The sequence below is a fragment of the Larus michahellis genome, chromosome 7 (genome assembly GCF_964199755.1).
Source record: "Larus michahellis chromosome 7, bLarMic1.1, whole genome shotgun sequence".
In the NCBI taxonomy this organism is placed as follows: Eukaryota; Metazoa; Chordata; class Aves; order Charadriiformes; family Laridae; genus Larus; species Larus michahellis.
This window is the reverse complement of record NC_133902.1, coordinates 12,072,581-12,088,528: the sequence shown is the minus strand read 5'-3', so window position 1 is coordinate 12,088,528 and position 15,948 is coordinate 12,072,581. Positions and strand designations below refer to the sequence as shown.

The window sequence follows — 15,948 nt, the reverse complement described above, 5'->3', positions numbered from 1 at the left end:
CAGGTCTCGTTCTCTTGCCTTGGTGGTTCTTTTGCACCGCAGCCATGGGGCAGTGTGGGGCGAGTGCTGAGTGAAGGCAGGATGCCTGCAGCAGTGCTGCCTGCCTGGCCGGGCAGAGCTGCTGCAGGGTTCTGAGGCTGCCTGTTAACTCAGCTGGTGGGATGCAGTACCAGTGCAGCAGGAGTTTGGGTACAGGTGGTTTGCATGAGCAAAGAGCACGTGGGATGTCAGATTTTGTCTGGAAGGTTCTAACAACTGTAGAGGACTGTTACAGCTATAAACAAGAGCGTTCACGTTTAACGCTTAAGGCACTGAGCACTTCTTAAACTCTACTCTTATTTGGTCTATTCTGGATGGCCAGGCTCTTAGATGAGTTGAAATAAAGGATTGTGATCGATAGCTCGAGGTCAGTTGGGTGGCTGATAACAAGCAGGGTGCTTCGGGGGTTGGTCCAGGAACCTGTTGTATGTCTCCGTCAACAGACGATGGGGCTGATGATACTGAATGCACCCTCAGCAGCTTTGCAGGCAATATGAAGTTAGGGAGGGTGGCAGGCACACTCAATGGCACAGCTTTACTTCAGTGGGACCTTGAGAAACATGATTATTGGGCCAGTAGATGCACGTGGAGTCCAGCAAGAAGTGGAAGGTTCTGTACAAGAGTGTTATAACCCCATGTCAGTCCATGCTGCCGTGGTAGAACCAGGGACAACAGACTTGGGTTTCTGTTTGGAAGGTTCAAGTTGGACATCAAAATAAGCTTGTTCAGCCCAAGTGGTGCTCGGAGAGGTGGAGGTGGTTGGAGGACCCTCCAACCGTGGAGGCTTTGAAGTCTTTTCAGTCAAGTCACTATCACCTTGGTCCAGTGTTGGCAACCGTCCTTTATGAGCAGGAGGCTGGACTAGAGCCCTGCAGGAGACCCTTCTAACCAGTAGTTCTATGGCTTTTGTTGTGATTGTTAATGAATAACAGTAAAGACCCCCCTCCTTTTTATGAGGCAGGACCTGACTCAAAATAGTCCTTTAAATTTGCTTAGGAAGAAGCTGCGTGTTTCAAGGAATGGCTAGATTTGCACACAGGTGCTGGTGGGGCGTGCAGGGTATGCTCGCGAGGGCAGGGATTGCTGTCGAGCTGTGTGGTACTGGTGCAGGGTGATGGAAGTGTTGCCCCTCTATGGCAGGAATGTCTCTTATTTGCACTAAAGAAAGGTGAAAAGCAAAAGTTACTTTGCAGATGCTCAAAAGCTTCTGAAAGACGAGTGCAGGAATCTGTTTAAACCCAACTTCAGACTAAGGAATAACCCTCTTCTTCCCTTACTACCCCCGGTGTCTTCCCAAACAGGGCTGGGGAGAGGGAAAGGTTATAGATGGACTTGCCAGCATCTGAAAATATTCCCAAAGCGTCGACAGGCCTGTAAGGACGTCCCGATTCTTTCTTTTTGGAGCTTATTAAACAAATTCATAAATGTTCCCTGAAACTTCCACGTGCATCTTAGCAGAGTTACCCTTGACTTGGAACTGTGAAAGGAGAAAGACCCCAAAAAAAAAAAGGCGGCTCCGGACTAGAACTGTGCTGCAAAGTGGAAAAAGAAAAGATGTGTTACTTTTTCAGAGTGATAGATGGCAACATGCTTCCTGTCTTGGGAGCCTAAAAGCAAAAGGTTTATTAAGGAGAAGAAAAATCAGTTAAGAAAAGCCCCGTAGCTCACCGTTAGATTTTGTGGATTTTACATTGTCGCTTCCCTGAGGTGCATGTGAAAATATTGTTAGAGTAGAATCGGTGAAAGCCAAATTGAGTTGAAACGCTGTGCGGTGAGCTGAAGCCAGGGAGATTTAAAAGCTGCGCAGTGTCTTGCAGGATGAACGTCCCCTGCGTGCCGTGCCAGAGCCGTGCTCTGCCCGGCTTGGAAGTGCCTCAGGCAGAAAACATGACTGTCTACTTCCAGCAAACTTCTCGGCACTCTGCAAAGAGTAGGCTGGATTTTATTATGATTGATTCTGAAAGGAAAAAAAAAAACCAACACCAAACCCCACCAACCACCCCAAGCTTGGGCAGCGGGATGGCGGGGTGCTGTGTCGAAGGGGGAAGCCAGGCTGGAGCTGGGCTCGGCTGGGCAGCCCCAGGGGCTCCGGAGGGGTTTCCAGCAGGGAGCTGCGCGCGTCTGCGGGATGTTTGAACGCTGACCCCCAGCGTAGAGCAGACCAGACTGTTCGGGCTACTGGAGAAGAAAAGCATGGGGAGAAGATGTCTTGGCTAGAGAGCCCTCAAGGCTCTTGAGTGTCTGGTAATGCTGCTCAGATAATACCCAAAACTGTTGGAATAAATTTGTGCTCTTTCTAAGTACCACAGCTTTGTGTTCGGGTACGCACATACAGACATCTCCATGAGCCAAAGGAAATGGTGAGCTAATCTGATGCTTTAGTAATTCCACCCACTCTAGTAAAAATGAGATCTTCCTTGAAGGACCAAAAGAATTCTTGGGGACCTTCCATCCTATAGGCTATCCTAGAGAATGGCCCTCTGTCCTTAGGAGTCCCTGTGCATGCTCTTAGAGATGATGATATGTCATCTTCTCTTTTATTATTGCCATAGTTTGTACTGATTTTGAAGACCATAGACGTTACTTTATGTCACATAACTCTCTTTTAGAGTAACTGATGGAGACATCTTACCGATAGGGAGCTAAGGTGCGAAGGTGGGAAGTAGTTTGTTTGATGGATACATTTTCTAGGCAGTGACTAATAAATCTCTGCGCCCTTGTGAAGGGCACACGCAGAATGGAAACATAATTCAAAACTTGGAGTCTCTGATAATACAACTTAGGGAAAAATGAACAAACAAAAAAATGGATGACCTGAACTAGGAAATCCTAAGACTACCTGTGTGTCTTGCTGTAAGAGCGGGTAAAACAGGTTCCTTGTCCCCCCAGTCACCAGGCACTTGTGATGACTGGTGTAGAGGTACTTACAGAGGGGTACCCGAAGTCAACAACGGCCTCTCTAGGGTGATGTGCCAGATGCTGCTTTTCTTTCCCAAATTGAAGTGCACCACTAAGAGAGTGGCTGGAATCAGCTTTCCAAAGGGGATGTGTTGATCAAAGGGGGCTTGGCTGTGTGCTCTGCTGAGCACTGGCGATGAAAGCTGTTCACCGCTGCCTCTTGCAGAGGCTCCTCAAGTCCCTACGGCTCCGAGCTCCTGCACTTGCGTTGGACCTGCTGTATGCCGTACGAAACCTGCCCCGGCTCTGACTTTGCTCAAGTTCATTGACTGAAGACAGGAGCAGAGGTTGAGCGCTGTAGCGATATGGCAGCCCAAAGTGCAGGAGAGTGCGTGCGCTCCCTGGAATACCCGCTAATCCTGTTTAGTTTATCCCCGTCTAACGGGTGATTTATACGATCAAATGATTGCGTACGAAACCTCTACCCTCCTCTGGAGTGTATTTACTACATGCCAGATTTGATGTAAACTGTTTTGAGAAAGTTACTCTCAAATTTTACGTGATGTTGGAATTTTTTTCTGTCTGCTTATAAAGCTGGCACAGTAATTACCATAGTCCAATTGTGAGATGCTAAGGGAAATTAATTAATTCCAAAAATGACTTACAGTAGCTTTAGGAATACAAAAGTTAGTCCTTTAATCTCAGTGTGTGGTTTAGGTGCTTCTTTCTTTTCAAATAAAGTTCTCATTTAGCACTGTCAGGTTTCTGCGGAATAACCATTAGTCCTGTCACTTCTTCAGGACTCAGCCTGGCTGGTTTCAAATGTGCTAAGCTTCGCTCTGATCGCTAACCAGCTTTTCTACGTGCAGCTGAAGCAATATCCACCAACACCTCTTTTTATCTTGGCTTTGCAGCATAGCATGTAATTTTCTGTACTGCTTGAGCTCCAGCGTCTAGGCAACCAGAGGTGAGCTGAGGACCTGGTTTCAAACTCAAGTCTTTGGTGTGGGTTTTTTTTTTTGTTTTGTTTTTGTTTTTTTTTTGTTTTTGTTTTTTTTTTTAAAGCAGACCAGCCCCCAGTCTAAAACCTCAGATATTATTCGAGTACATCAAGGCACGTCAAGGAAATGTGAAGTGACATATTTGGAACAAAAGCTTGTTTGTAGTCAGAGGATTCCGTGCTGGATCCTGAGCACTTGGTCAGATACGGGTGGGCTGGAGGAGAATTCACCTCTCCCCTGCTCTCCCATGGGTAGAGTAAATGTGACTCGGGTTGGTTGAACCTGCAGGAAGCGTTTTCACGTGGACGCTACAGTGGAGCTCCTTGTGTTTTCCTCTTGGTGCTGAAATGTCTCTCGCCATCCAGGACGGTGTCATGTGTTGGGTTTTCTTTTTAAATGCATCCTCTGTGGAGTTGCGTTTCGTGTGGTGGCCAACGTGGATTCAGACCTGGTTGTTGGTGCTGCGCTCGGGGAAGGGCGCCCAGCTCTTCTGGGGAGCTAGTCTTCATGAGGCTGGGGGGCCACGGGGGGGTCGGCAGCGGAGACAGACATAACCAGGTCGTCTTTTTTTAAGATACCTGCTTGAGATGGCATTTAACTGGCTCTTGTGTTTCTGTCTCAGCATTCAGGCAGCATCATTGAGCTCTTAGCAACAGAAAGCTTGGCTCAAATGTTGCTAGAAGGTGGCTTGCGGTAGCGAACAGGGCACCCACAGCCCCAGGCTCCGCGGGTCCGGGCGGGTGCTGTTCTGTGCATCCCTGCAGAGCTGGCTGAGTGGGTGCTGGCTGCGGCCTGGTGTCCCCTCTGGTTCAGGAGGGCTCCGGCTGGTTTTGCTCAGTCTTCCCTTTGTGCCAGCGTGTATTCTAGATACAGGATGTTTTCCCTCTTTTTGCAGGCGTGTCAGGAGTGAAAGCAGATCGGTTCGAGGAAGCGATGACAGCAAAGCACTGCGCGCTCTCACTGGTGGGAGAGCCCATCATGTACCCGGAGATCAACCGGTTTGTGAAGCTCCTGCACCAGCACAGCATCTCTAGTTTCCTGGTTACAAATGCCCAGTTCCCAGATGAGATTAGGTAAGAGCCGGACAAAATATCTCCCTACTAAAACATTTGAGTGCTGACCTGTGTTTTAATTCCATTTTATTGCTCGTCAGAGCCAGCTCTGCATGAGCACTGACAAAGAAAAAGTCCACTTGGCATCTATCTGTTTTTAACCTTTATCTCCCCGTGCTCTTTCTCATCTCTTTCTCTCTCCCAGTTTGATTTTCTTTTCTGCGACTCCTAAACAAAGTGTGATTACTTCTGAAAGTGAAGAGAATGTAATACAGTACCTCCCGGAGGTGCAAGGGAAGGAGAGCGGCGAGGGAGCTGAGTTTCGTGCCTGGGGACAGGGATAACTGGTGTGAATGTTTCTGACAGCTAGAGCAGGAGACTGAACTCATAAATTGACTTTTTGGCTTGTGCGCTTCTCTTGCAGTCTGTTCTTCGTTCTAAATCCGTAAGACCAGCCGTAAGGGCTCAGACCAAACATCTGTACACCCCAGTGTCTCCAGCGGGACCCCGAGTGTGGGATAAGAAAAGGCGCCAAGTGCCTACGCGTCTGCAAAAGTGGGATCAGTGCTGTTTAACCTCCCACTCAAAGGGACCTAGGCTAAACGTTCAAAACATCTTAACGAACTCTGAAAGGGCCTGTACAAATGCAAAGGATCCCTGTTTCTGATGTTCTTGAGCAGCTGGGATGCTCTTAACGAAATCCGAAGTGATGTAGCAAGGGAGCGCAGCAAGTGGTGTGAGCTGCGGGGTGGTTGGGAGCTCGTCGGAATATTGTCAGCTTGATAACGCTGACAAAGTCCAGCCCCGGAGTTACGCGAGCGTGTCAGCGGAGCTGCACGCAGGGTGGCTTTGGTATGTCACTTGTCATTTCAGCTCACGGACTCTCTGTGTGAGTGCTTTCTGCTAAGAGCTTCCTTTTTGCTTCCTTCTCCTGGTCTGAATATGGCAGTGAGGGGGGAGGGCATGCAATTTTTGAGTGAGTAATTATACACTACAAAGGCATTCCAAACGATTGAATAATTGTGTAATCAAGTTACTTTAAGTCATGTATTATGTGCCTGATAGACAGAAATTGCTCTTTCCTAAAAATAGCATTTTAAAAAGAGCGCACAGACTATATTTTGAAGCTTGCATTTCTTCGGATCCGCTGACTGTTTTTAAAAAGAAACAAAAAAGAAAGCGATAAAATGCTAGTCTTGCTGTCTTAAAAATTGCAGCTGATCTTTGGCTCATCAAAGCAAACTATTTGCTTAATATGGGAACTGAAGTATGCACCAAACTCACTTTTTCGTTGTCAGCAGAGGGGAGCTGTAGTTTAAAAGTTTGTCCTAAAATAGGCAACATGATCTCTGGCGTCCCAAAGTGCAAACGGGGAGCGTGGCCTGGGTTTAGGGCCCTGCGGGACCCCCCTGGCTGGGTCTCCAGCACGGTGCTGCCTCTGCCTTCCTCTCTCCTCTCTTCCTCCTCTTGTATTTGGACCGCAGGTCCGTCTGCCACCAGGCACACACGTGTTTCCATGAAGGGAAGGAGGTTTTATAGCCCGTGAGCTCGCATGGAGCAGTTACCTGCCTCTTGGCCTCTTCTCCCTCTTGTTTCTGGTTAATGACTGTGAACAAGAACCCTTGTGTATGTGTTTGCATTTATGAGCGTCAATAATAATAATAGTGAGCAGATGCTTATTATTGCTCATAAGAAAATGCTTATTTTTATGATATTGCTGGTTCTGGTCTTTGTATCATTGACTTAGGCTGTGTCCTGTCTGGCTCGTGAAATCCCCTCATGGCTGGTGGCCTGGAGTCGATTTATTGCGCTTGAGTTGTGCTGTGCTGCTCGGCTGTGATTTCTGCCCAAGTTTGTATGTGGTAAATGCCATCAGTTTGATCTCCTGGATGCGATCGCAGCTGTCTAAGCTAGCTTGGAAATTACAACCAAAAAATTAAGGATGAACACTGGAAAATCCATCCTAGTACCATGCAGATAAATTTCCTGTTAATTATGAAATGTAGCTGTGTTTCGGGAATGCCAGTCTGTGCTCTGCTTCTCCCTGGTGCTGGCTGGACCCATGACTCCTTGTTCCCCTTCGGCACAGCGCGCACGAGGCTGTCCTGGCTCCAGTCCTGGCCATGGCAGAGTCCTGGGACCGCTCTGTTTTGGAGCAACGTGGGGCAGAAATCCCTCCCTGAGATCTCTTCTAATTCCTTAATTTTCTCCAGTATAACAGTGAGTCTGGCTCTTGCCTGTCCTAAAAACTGAGATCCGCAGAGAAATGATTTTTCTCAGCTCGTGTTTTGAAAAAAAAACACTCGCTCCGTTTTCAGTGGGGCCCATTTTCATTAGGCAAATGCAGCATTAAGTAAAGACAAGAGTTTTTGGCGATGTTCTTTGAAACTGAACACTTCAATCCACTTACACCTAGAACATTTGGTTGTTTTTGGAGATCGTGGCTTTGGGCTGCCAGTCCAGACAACCTTGTTTGCAGGGTTTTTTTTTTTTAACCTAAAATATTAAATTTTAACCTAAAATATTAAATTTGTTCTGGGCTATTTCGTACCTCTGTCTAAATAAGTACAGAGAGAATATGTTTCGATAGGTTGTTTGAGTGTCCACATTAAGTGGATTTTTCTGGACAGTAACGCCCTGGAGGGCGGGGGTGGTGGTAGTGGTGTATTTTTAGGTGGCACTGTTTGGCAGCTGAACAATAGTTTCTAATTTCTTCTCATCTCCTATAAAGAACCAAATCAAGCCGGGATGTTCGTAGCCTGTTTGTTAACAGACTTCACAAAAAAAAAAAAAAAAACCAAACCGCTTGCAAAATGTTGTCCTAAAAGTGTTAAGAGCGAAAGAGTTACGCGGTGCAATTAGGATGCTGCCACCTCTGATACTTCATCTCGGAGACACCGGGGTGGAAGATGCTCCGAGGGGTGTATGTCTGTTACGCTTACTGGCTTTACTAGTTTTGCCTGTGACAAGGGAACTCATTTTAGGTTCTTCCTCTTAATGCCCTTCATTATCCCTTTGCTAATGGACTGCAGCCTTGCTGCTTCTCCTTTATACCCTTGGGCTTTGTGGAAGGGATTAGACTCAACCCAGGCTCTTCACGCGGCAGAGCAGGTTTAATCTTTTGAGAAGTTACCGGTGTTGGGCTCACAGAGGCTGTGCTCACCGGCGTTATGTGACCAGAAAGACTATATTGCAGGATTTATATGAGATAAGAGCCTTGGAAGTGGAGGGAGAACGCGGTGGGGGATTGTGCTTGGTTTTATCTTCTAAACAGCTTTGATTTCCCTTCAAAAACTTCTTTGACTGATGATGCCAGCTGCAGGCCAGGTAAGTTCAACGTGTCCAGCGGTAGAAACTGGCTGAATTATGGCTGTACTTCTGTTGAATGGGGTTATTTTTCCATGGGCCAGGGCAAACGCAACTTGAGGAAGGGACTGAGCTTCATGATTTTTAGCCATGGGGGCTGTGGTGAGAAGCAGAGCCCTTCAGTGCCTCGCGTGAACCGCTGGCAGCCTGCTTCGGGAAGCCTTTCTGCATGTGGTTACAGCCACACTGGAGCGAGATGTGTTCCAGTTCAGTGAGGAAAAGATAATTAAAAGTTCAACCAAGGCCCCTGTATGAGACGTTCTTACCTTTGGGGGGGTGTTATTTGTTGAAAGTAGGTTGTAACGTCTCGCTATTAAGGTGATGGTCACTTGGCAGAGATGAACCGCTGGACTTTGATAGCTTTCCCTGTGAATACTGTCTAGTTCCTGTCACTACCGGACCAGCAGAACAGCTTGTTTGGAGCTACTGTATTTTAGGTGTGCTTTGGTAGGAAACCACAAATTCAGCTATCGGTAATGGCTGTGAAAACAACAGTTCCCTTCTTTTTATTTCCAAGGAACCTTGAGCCAGTAACGCAGCTGTACGTCAGCGTGGACGCGAGCACCAAAGAGAGCCTGAAGAGAATCGATCGCCCCCTCTTCAAGGATTTCTGGCAGAGGTTTCTCGACAGTTTAAAGGCCTTGTCTGAAAAGGTACCCACTTAAGAATGTATTTTTAGATATTTTTTTCTTCCTTCTGCACTTTACCTACTCAGGACAAAAGTAGAAGACTTGAGAGGTTGAAGATGGGCCATGGAGTGGGTTCTGGGTGCGTTGGGAGCATATTTACATGTTTTGTACGTCAAGGTGTGTAAAGTCCAGCAGGTTTGATGAGTTTTCCACATGGGCAGAAACTGAATGACAGAAGGGGAGCAGAACATGTGTCCAATGAGATGGTAACCTCTGCTGTGAGTATAAGACCCTATAAGAGATAAAGAGATTATAAAATAATAAAATATTTCCTAATGAAGCGTTTACACCCAAAGCAGGCTGCTGAAGGAAAACTGGGAGTTCAGGGAGCCTAGGAAGAGTCGTAAATCCCCGTGTGGCACTTGGCACTGGTTCTCAAGGGTTCCCTTGAATTTGCAGTGCCTAAAGGACATTAAAATGCACGTGCTGGAGTTTACTAGCTCTAGTCACCCTCCTGCTACGTAGAAATCTGCTTATTTCTGGGAGATTTATCCAAACCAGTAGATCTGAGCATAATTGACCCTTTCACCCTGTCAGTGGTTTGTAGTAGTTTGTGTCCGTGAGACAGCGGAACAGTGACCCGAGGGCCCATGGGATCGTGTCTGCTGCTGTCAGCTCAGAACTTAGTCTACCGTGTAACAGCCTTTGTAGTAGTTAATGAAGCACTTGTGGTCCCAGCATCACATGAATTAATAAGAATAGTGCTTTGTGAGCATGTCTTCCCTCTCATTTACCGATCCTGTGCTCTGAAGGAAGCAAGTACTTCTGTTTACCCATTTGGCAGAAGTTGACGTGTTACCTGCTGAGACGAACAGACAAGAGAGACTGTTTCATTTGAATAATGAGTTTTTCTGCCTTCTGCGATGACAGTGTTGGACCATTTTCTGCCACACGTACTTACGTTAGTAGATCTGGGAGGCTCAGTGTAATTGAGTGACAATTTCTCCCGCAAAGGCACGTGTGGAGCTTTATCAAGCTGCTTGCGTGCAGCCGTACCGGCTGAGCTTGTAAGCAACATCTCAGGCCAAACTCTGAGCTTACTGGAGTCAGGTACAAACTTACTACGTCCTCTGTGTGAGTAGAGGAGGCCATGGAAAGAAGGGGAGCTAAAATATCGAAGGAAAAAATATTGGAAAAAGTCTTTTGGGAACTTGGCTTTTGCCCATCACTTAACTTCCCTTCTGCCTCTCTTGACCCTGGATAGATGCAGTTCGTTCGTTGCTGTGTGTTGTCAGAAATTTGCTTGCGAAGAATTGAAGGTGAAAGTATTGGCAAGTCTGTCCATACAGCTAAAAATACTCTGGTCAAGGTGAAGAGGAGAGGAAAAAGCAGCTCAACTAGCAGGTGCATTTTCTCCTCGAAGCAACTGCACTTTGAAGGGTCCTTGAAACGCTGATAACACAAGAGCCAATTAATAGTTGCTCCAGTTGGTAATACACTGTTCTGCCAGCCCCCGCTCAGCTGCAGAGTGCATCATCGCACGTAGGGGACAGCAAGAAGTCTTGCGGAAGCTGTTTTTTTGTTTTTTTTCTCGTAATGTTATACATGGTTCTGGTACCCCAGAATTATCTTGAACTACTTCTGGGCAGAAGCACCTTCCCGTTTTCCTTCTGAGCGCGGTGCTTGGTGTTCAGGTGTGGCGTCGAGCACCGCTCCGTAGGACTGCCATGAAGGAGAGGTGGTGAAAGCTAATGCACCTGCTGGTTCTCGAGAGGTACAGCTCCTGTTTCAGAGTAGGTGGGGAAGCGCTGATGCACTGCATTGGGAAAGTGGATGCTAATTTATCTGGAAACAAAATACAAGTCCCATATTTTTCACACTGCCTGACAAACCAGCCAGGCTTATTCAGCTCTCCTGAGGCTGAGACAAGCTGGCATTGTAGCTGATGTGAGTCACTGCTAATAAGAGTCATGGATAGGTTTGATCTCTGCACATTCAAAAAATAAAAATGGGCGAAGGGAGTTTTTAAAACTACAAGTTGTACCTTGCTGTGCTTGCTGTTGTTGTTCGGCAGGTGCTGTTCCTGCGCCCTTACCCTGCTGGCTGCGGTGTCTGACAGCTGCCCCGGCGCTCGGTGCCACGGGGATGCGTAGTTAGAGACAGGTCCTGCTGCAAAACGTTGATGATCCGAAAAGACGAGTGGGAGAAAGGAAGAGGAGAGGACATGGTCCTAGGTGACAAAGCAGTGAGGATGTCCTTCTTGGCTGTCACCGCCAAAAAGCAGGCTGATTCTTGTGAAAAATAGAAACGGAAGGGCCCGAACGAAAACATGTGTTTCAAATCTGTTGCCTTAGTGAGGTAGTTATGCTGATAACGGGTTTCATGATTTTAACTGAAGTTCTGCACAAAGTTCTTGAGCCCCTAATAAAGGAGTGAATTTAATAATGAGTTCTTCCCAGTATGGTTTGACAGCCATATACAGCGTGTTAGTGATTCGTTGCTAGGGCATTTCCAATGCAAGTTCAGGAATAAAAAATAAAAATCTTGTGTGGTATTTCTTTCTGCAGCAAAGAGCAAGAAACCCCCTCTTTGTCCACTATTGTTTGGAGCAAGTTTTATCCTTTCTAGAGTGATTCTCATTGAGATTATCTTCATGTTGAATTTTCTATGCTAAGAAATGGGGTTTTTTTTTGAGGAGTTTGTTAAACAGCAGGTTGACTCCCAGAAGGCTCCATTTGTTTCTTGTCGTGTGTCTTCTGCCCTCCAAATTAAATTGAGAAGAAAAAGACAGACGTTAACGTGTGCAATTTAGACTGTGCCCTTTCCAAACATCACATTTGAGAAGTCTTGTAGTCTCGTCCTCTGACAGCCTTGAGTTCATAAGAATGATTGAGAGGTGGCTTGACTTGATAGACAAGCACTTGGAGGAAGCGCTGAGGGTGTGAATCTTTATTCTTATCCTGAGGATCTCTGTTCAGTGGTTGAAAGGCATTTCCTTCAGCCACTGCTGCTTCATAATGCTGTATGCAAATGAGAAATGATGTACAAATTAATGATGAGGGCTCAAAAGCTCAGGAGGGAACAAGTAGATTTTCCATCCCCTGAAGTTTTGTGATCCAGCTGTTGCTTTTTTCAAAAATACCGTTAAACAAACGTGTGCTGTCTGAGTGAGAAAATAAGGAAGCGATGTTCTGTGAGCTCTCATCCACCAGCCGTCGGACTCATGATCCATTTGCGTTTTGGCTTCGTGCTCTATTTCCCTCATTGTTCCTTTACCAGATCCTGTAGGCTGAGAAACTTTGCAAACTGTTGTTCTTGTGGTTGTCATCCATAAATCACCAAGCGTTTTCTCAAGCAATAGGGATGCTGACTGAGACAAATGTGAATCCCCTGCTGAATGGCTGAGAAATGAAGTGGGGATGCAGTGACCTGGCGCAGCAAAAGTGCTCGCAGATTTCTCCCCAAGCGCTCTGGCAGTAACTGGAGAAGAGATGGCAATGGATGTACCAGCGGAACATGCCCCACTTGTGGTTCAACACTACAGTATCGATATCTAAAGGGCGGGGGGCAAGAGGATGGGGCCAGGCTCTTCTCAGTGGTGCCCGGGGACAGGACAAGGGGCAACAGGCACAAACTGGAACACGGGAAATTCCATCTCAACATGAGGAGGAACTTCTTGCCTGTGAGGGTGGCAGAGTCCTGGCACAGGCTGCCCAGAGAGGTGGTGGAGTCTCTGTCTCTGGAGGCATTCCAAACCCACCTGGACGCGTTCCTGTGCCACCTGCTCTGGATGACCCTGCTCTGGCAGGGGGCTGGACTGGATGGTCTCTGAAGGTCCCTTCTAACCCCTGTGATTCTGTGATTGCAACATCTCTGAGCGTGCTTTTTTTCACCTGTTGAGAGAGTAAGACAACTCTTGAAGGAAGTGGCTGCTGGTCCGTGGGCGTTCATGGGTTTGATGAGTGCTGGGAAGAAGGTCCCTGGTGTCACCTGCTCTGAGGAGCACTCATCCAACCTTGACGTGGTGTCACCTCTTCCGTCTGTGTCTTCTTGACTTAATCATGATAAATCCTGTCCAATCTGCTTGATACGCTGTCCCTCACAGTACTTGCTGTGCTGCCAGCCACCAAGTAGGCATTGCTGAACTGCTTTAACTTTCAGGGGACAGGTGCCAATGTTCTCTCAAACAGATTGGAGCCACGCACAAAGCAAACGGGGAAAAAACCCTTTAGGTTAATAGATGTTATGGCACTGCAGGAACTGATGATGAAGCAAAACCTTATCCTTCCTGTCCTTCCAGGAGAGTCACAAAAAGCAAAAGATGCAGCTTATTGGCACTTTCTGGAGTTCAGTTAGACTTGTGTCTTTAGACATCATACCAACTCTTGCTTTAGACCTCGAGTGAAACTTTGCCCTCAATCTTTGTCTTCTTCAAGTGAAGTAAGATTTCATAGAGAAACCGGGTCATGGCTCTTGGGGGTGAGGTGTAGCAAGTGTATTTTTTTTTCTTTTTTAATAAAGGACCACAAAGGGAAATTCTTAGCTCTACGTGCCCTAGGATATCACATATTTGGCGCCTGTGGCGCTCTGCTTCTTGCTGGCAGGTGCTAGAGATGGTTTGTACAGAGAAAGGCATGAAATATAAAAACATCTCCTATTACCGTCTTCCAGCTCTGCATTTCCACGCTGCTTCCAGGTACTTCCTTCAACATTTCTGGGTGATGAGGATGCCAGTTTGCATATTTAAACATTTTCAGGCTTGCAGCTGGTGCTGTTTACTTTAGTATTTTTTTTTTCTCCAGTGTGATCCTTTCTTCAGAGTTACCCTTGGCTTCTGTGTGATTATAAATGTAGTGTAAATACATCAAGTTACACCTTAAGCACGTTTTAGTGCTTGTTATGTTATATGACAGTAACAATTGCTTTTATGAAAAGAGCACATTTGATTTGCCTGGAGATTATTGATGTGGTCGCTGGGGGAGGGGAACTGGTTTGTAGCGCCTAGCCTGATGTTTCTGAGCTTAAGTGACTTTTTAAGGAGAATTTAAATGTGAAATTTGCAACAGATGTAAGAATCGGTAATCAATTTTGCCACTGTAAATTTAGAAAAATTTGACTCTTCTGCACAGTAAATGCTCTCCGCCAGCTGTGTGCTTGTTTTAATAGTTTTGCTAATGAGACTTCTGGTGTAAGCCTTTTGAAATGCAATATGATGAGTGTTACAAAGGTACGATGTTTAATATTAAGTTATTGTAGCTGAAATACATCATTTCCTTTCAGTTTAGCTTACAGCAAGCAGCAATCCAAATGCGGCTTCAGCGAGATTCTTGGCTGCAGAGGGAGTGAAATCTTATTTCTTCTGTCTGTTCCAGTACCTCTTGGTTTGCTTGCGGGCAAGAAAAGGGGGAAAAATGTTCATGTATGCACTCTGCAGTCAAAATGATGTGTTATTCCAAGCTGCTGGCTGTGACTGTGTGTCTTCTGAAGACAAGATAGTGAGGCTGGGGGGGAGGCAAGGTGTCTCTGACCACCCCGTGAGCCTCAGCCAGAGGTGGGGGTAAAATCCGTGTTGCCTTAGTCCTTGTCCAATGTTTTGTCCGTTATCCCACATCAGTCCCCTTCTCCTCATTATTGGCTGGTGCTTTGGGGTAGCCAGGCCTTGTTCTTGCCAGGGGAGCAGTTAGGGCTATAAGAGGCTGCCCAGCTGCCACCCTCACTGTTTGGAGGAACTTCTCCCGCTTCCCATGTCTTCTGGAAATGGGCTCTGACCTATGAGGTGTAAATGGGAGAAACAGAGAGTCCTCCTCCTCCGCTTCCAAGTTCGCTTCTCTTTCGCTCCCTGAGTAGCACACATTATTTAGCTTGCCTAGCTTTCCTGCTACTTAACATTTCAGAAGCATTTGCTGTTCTTACTCTTTATTAAACATGACGTTTCTTTTGCCTTGAGCTCTTCCTTAGAGACTGCATGAGAGATGCCAGACTTGGCTTTCGGAGCTAAACCAGTCTCTATTTCCCCCTTCCAGCCCTTCTGTTATTTATTAACCCAATCGCTAGCAAAGGGGCTGCTCTGATTCCTGGGGCTTGGCTTTGGGAGCCAGAACTCCCAGCTACCCCAACAGGCTCCATGGTCTTGGGAAACATCTTCTCACTTTTTCATTCTTTAGCTGTGAAATAGAGCAGGAGTCTTCACGTAAAAGCACCCTGAGAAGACGGAGCATGTGTGTGGGTTTATGTGAACTCTTAAAAAAGGAAAGAGCCAGCCTAAAATTCTTGTGGCAACTAGGCAAAGGAAACTTGTATCTGCACTTTATTTTAAAGCATGTTTTTATTTAAGCCTATAAAGTTGAAGTAACTGGGCCGAATGCCGCGGATTGGGCTTGTGCAGAGCATTGCATAATACCCTATTCTGCTAAACGCATTAGCTCTTGGATTTCTCTACTCGCTGACCGATTATCGATGGCTCTAGCATGATGATTCAGATTAGAAGCATTTATTGGGTTTGTTGAATCTATTCGTTTGACATTTCAGGAAAGATGAGTTGACAAAGCATCTGCAAGATTGTCTCGGATGGTGAGTGTATAATTGAGGCAAAATAACTGCAAACAAGAAAATGGATTTTATGGGAATGTGGTAAGGGTTGTGCTGGTGCTCCTCCGAAGCAGAGGGAATGTACTCATGGATTCATGCAAGGCAAATAAAATCAGGAAGACTTACTGCTTTGGAGGGGGTGAGAACCCCTCTCGTAAGGGGTTGGCTACAATGGGCTGAGCTGGGCCGGTGTGTTTGGATGACGTAGGCTGGGCTGCTGGCCCCAGCCTTGCAGAAGGAGCTGGAGTGAGACGTGGACTCAGCGCCCCAGGGGTATTCAGCGCTGCGTGTGGTCTGGTGGCGTGGCCTCTGGGAAGGCTCTCCTCTGCTTGGTGGGATCAGCAGGCTTGGCTCAAACTGCTGCTGAAGGTGATT

At 46.6% G+C, this 15,948-nt stretch overlaps 1 protein-coding gene across 5 annotated transcripts in view; it reads left to right on the top strand.

The window, feature by feature from the left end:
- Positions 1–15,948, top strand: part of LOC141746528 (S-adenosyl-L-methionine-dependent tRNA 4-demethylwyosine synthase TYW1-like) — a 119,913-nt gene that overhangs the window by 50,656 nt on the left and 53,309 nt on the right. For all 5 annotated transcript variants that reach the window (XM_074595181.1, XM_074595180.1, XM_074595182.1 and 2 more), the window contains exons 12-13: positions 4,834–5,011; positions 8,874–9,009. In XM_074595181.1, the coding sequence (XP_074451282.1) occupies positions 4,834–5,011; positions 8,874–9,009 (314 nt within the window). The remainder of the gene's footprint in view (positions 1–4,833; positions 5,012–8,873; positions 9,010–15,948) is intronic.